Here is a 2,829-nt window from a genome sequence, read left to right on the forward strand (position 1 = left end):
TGTTATAATTTATTTACACATATGTGTATAAGTCCTACAAATTATATTGAATCTAAGGTCCTACACTATATTCAGAATATTTATATTAAATTCACACTATATTTATATAATTATATTGATTTTAGTTTTATAGATATTTTTAATGTCCGATTTTTCTGGCTGCAATATGTAGTATTTTTAATTTACCAAATGTGAGAAAAGTGTGCATACATTGAGTTATGTATGGTAGTGTATAGCACCAGGATATCCACTGCACCTTTAAAGACAAGTAGAGTCATTCTGGCATTTTATTAATTGTGTAATTGTTTAATTGCGTGTTTTTAATGATTTAAAAACCCTGTTAATTGATTTGCATGGTATCTGAATAAGGTAGGACACTGATCCTACTGAAAGCACTCAGTTTATTGTGTCAGTATATATTGTGTTTAACTATTAAATTGCGTTTATTGGAAAGTAACCAGTCCTACGACTTTGCTTACAGTGTTTCCTGCTGTTTTCATTTTACAAGTTCGTGGTTTTTATACAAGACTTGTCTGTTTGTTTTTTGTATGGCGGGTGAAACAGGATCTCAGTCCCAACCGTTATTCTCACAAGAAGAGCCAAATGGCTTGAACAGGACCATTACATCTGACGCAAATGCTATCAGTAATCTAACGGCTTTGGTAGGAGTTTTACTGGGTAGGGTAGATTCCCTTACCCAGCGGCTTGATTTTAAAACTGTCCAGGAAACAAACACTTGTCCTAGGGGACCACAGGGAGTTGGGGGCACCTAACCAAGGTCTCCTTTGCCAAACAGCTATGTTGGTGCTGTTAGCAGTGGATTACAGCCGGCTTTGGAAGCCACAGCACAACGAGGAAGCAATGCTGGTGCTGGGGTGAGCACCGAGCGGCAGTCAGGCGCTCTTAACACAAAGACTTGCCTTTTTCCTTCTATGGCGAGCTTCCTAAGCAACAACAAGTTTTTTAAGATTCCTAATGGATTATCTCCTTCACCAGACCTACACTCAGGGTTGAGTTCTTTGCCTGGCTCCATTTCTGAATTTGACACTAAATTATTTAAATGCAGAAAATTACAGTTAGAAACTGCTTATTTACAAGAATGCCTAGAAAAAAAGATTATTCCTAAGGGGCTGCGACATTGACGTTATCCAGTAGGCTTGATAGAAAATTCTATATTTCATAGAGAACTGCTGGGGCTTTTTGACAAGCAAGGAGCTGAATTTATCATGTCACTCATTAATTTTTATAAAGGTGAAATAAATGGGCTTAAAAGTGAGCTGGAAATTCTTGAACATGTAATTAAAACTGATAATGAATTTTTTAGATATAAATACGATTACGCCAGAATTTTTTCCATCATTGATGCAACCATGGCTAAACTGTTAGCTACAAAAAAAAGGAAAATTGCAAGAGATGTCCAGGATTATGCTTCGAACAAAGCCTACCCCCGTCCTCCATTTAACCCTAATAGACTTGGGGCTACATCATATAATTCTAGGCCACTTAGTGAACCCAGTAGAAAACAAGAAATTAATCTTGATTCAAGCATTACTAATACTGATGGCGAGGAAACCCAGCCGGTACGTAGGAGCGAAAGGCTCAATAACATGAATAATAATAACAACAATAACAATAATATGAATAATGGCAATGCTGGGCATCAAGGTTTAAATGGTAACAACAACCAGCGGGGTCCTAATAGACCGTCAGATTTTCAGATGGCCCAAGGAGGCAGGAACAACCACAATCGCAGAGGGAACAGGAATCAGGGGCAGGCACGGAATCAACGGAATCAGTGGAGGAGATGACATGTCCTCTCCAATATATGCCCAAAATTCTTACTAGTTCCAAAGGAGATTTCAATATTTATAATTTTACCCCATTGGAAATTTCCGAAGAGATGGTTGACTTTTTTTCCAAAGGTTTATCCTTCGTTCCAGACAAAAACATGGACTTAGTAAGAGCAATCTTGGACTTAAAACTTTTTGTATGGAAACTTAATTTGCAGGTTTGTATGGGTGGTGTCCCATCTCTAACCAACACCTTAAGAGTGTCTAGCCTTTTTAACCCTCCACTGCATAGTGTTCTCAACATCTTTGAAAAGATTTGCGAGATGGATTTTAGATCCATAAACAATAATAACAAAAAAGGTAGGGACAGGATGCTTAATATTACAGAACGCGAAAGTGATTTCATTAAGCTATTGCATTATTGTAATATTAGGGTTATGAAACCCGACAAAGGGGGAGGTCTGGTGTTTATGGACCAAAATGTTTATGTGGCTCACTTGGAAAAATATTTGCAAACAGAAGCATATACTTCAGTTAACATTAATGAAATTAACATAGCATACAAGAAAATAAATACATTGCTAAATGATTTGTTTTTGGAGGGAACTATAGATTTAGATATGCATCAGTTTCTGACAATGAATGCCCCTAAAATTCCTACCCTTTTTGGTACTCCGAAAATTCATAAATGTTACCATGACTCCCCCCCCCCCCCTTTAGGCCAATTGTAGATGGTAGAGTTTCTATTACATATGGTTGTGCCAAATATGTGGATAGTGTCTTAAAGCCACTAATCCAGCAGGAGTCTCAAATATGCAAGGATGCATGGAGTTTTTTGGAAAATGTTAGTAAATTAGAATACTCTAGAGACTCCATTTTCCTTACAATAGACGTTAAGGACCTCTACACAGTTATTCCACAGGTACTTGGAGTAGAATGGATCAGAGAATTTATGATTCTCAAACAAATAGAAGACAACACTATTTATTTAGTGGAGACACTACTTGAAATTGTATTAAAAAACAACTATATGTTTTTT

The 2,829-nt window shown here is 36.8% G+C and overlaps 1 protein-coding gene across 1 annotated transcript; it reads left to right on the plus strand.

Annotated features, from left to right (window-relative positions):
- Positions 1 to 1,226: 1,226 nt before the first annotated feature.
- On the plus strand, positions 1,227 to 1,808 carry LOC122803874 (putative uncharacterized protein DDB_G0283051). The gene has a single exon (XM_044073554.1). It carries the CDS (start codon positions 1,227 to 1,229, stop codon positions 1,806 to 1,808), a length of 582 nt encoding a protein of 193 aa, XP_043929489.1.
- The last annotated feature ends 1,021 nt before the right edge of the window (positions 1,809 to 2,829 follow it).

The sequence above is a fragment of the Protopterus annectens genome, chromosome 6.part0 (genome assembly GCF_019279795.1).
Source record: "Protopterus annectens isolate FY-2018-M chromosome 6.part0, PAN1.0, whole genome shotgun sequence".
In the NCBI taxonomy this organism is placed as follows: domain Eukaryota; kingdom Metazoa; phylum Chordata; order Ceratodontiformes; family Protopteridae; genus Protopterus; species Protopterus annectens.

Bases quoted from the DNA above. Each gene is read 5' to 3' on its own strand.
- LOC122803874 (XM_044073554.1), top strand. From the start codon at position 1,227: ATGTCACTCATTAATTTTTATAAAGGTGAAATAAATGGGCTTAAAAGT.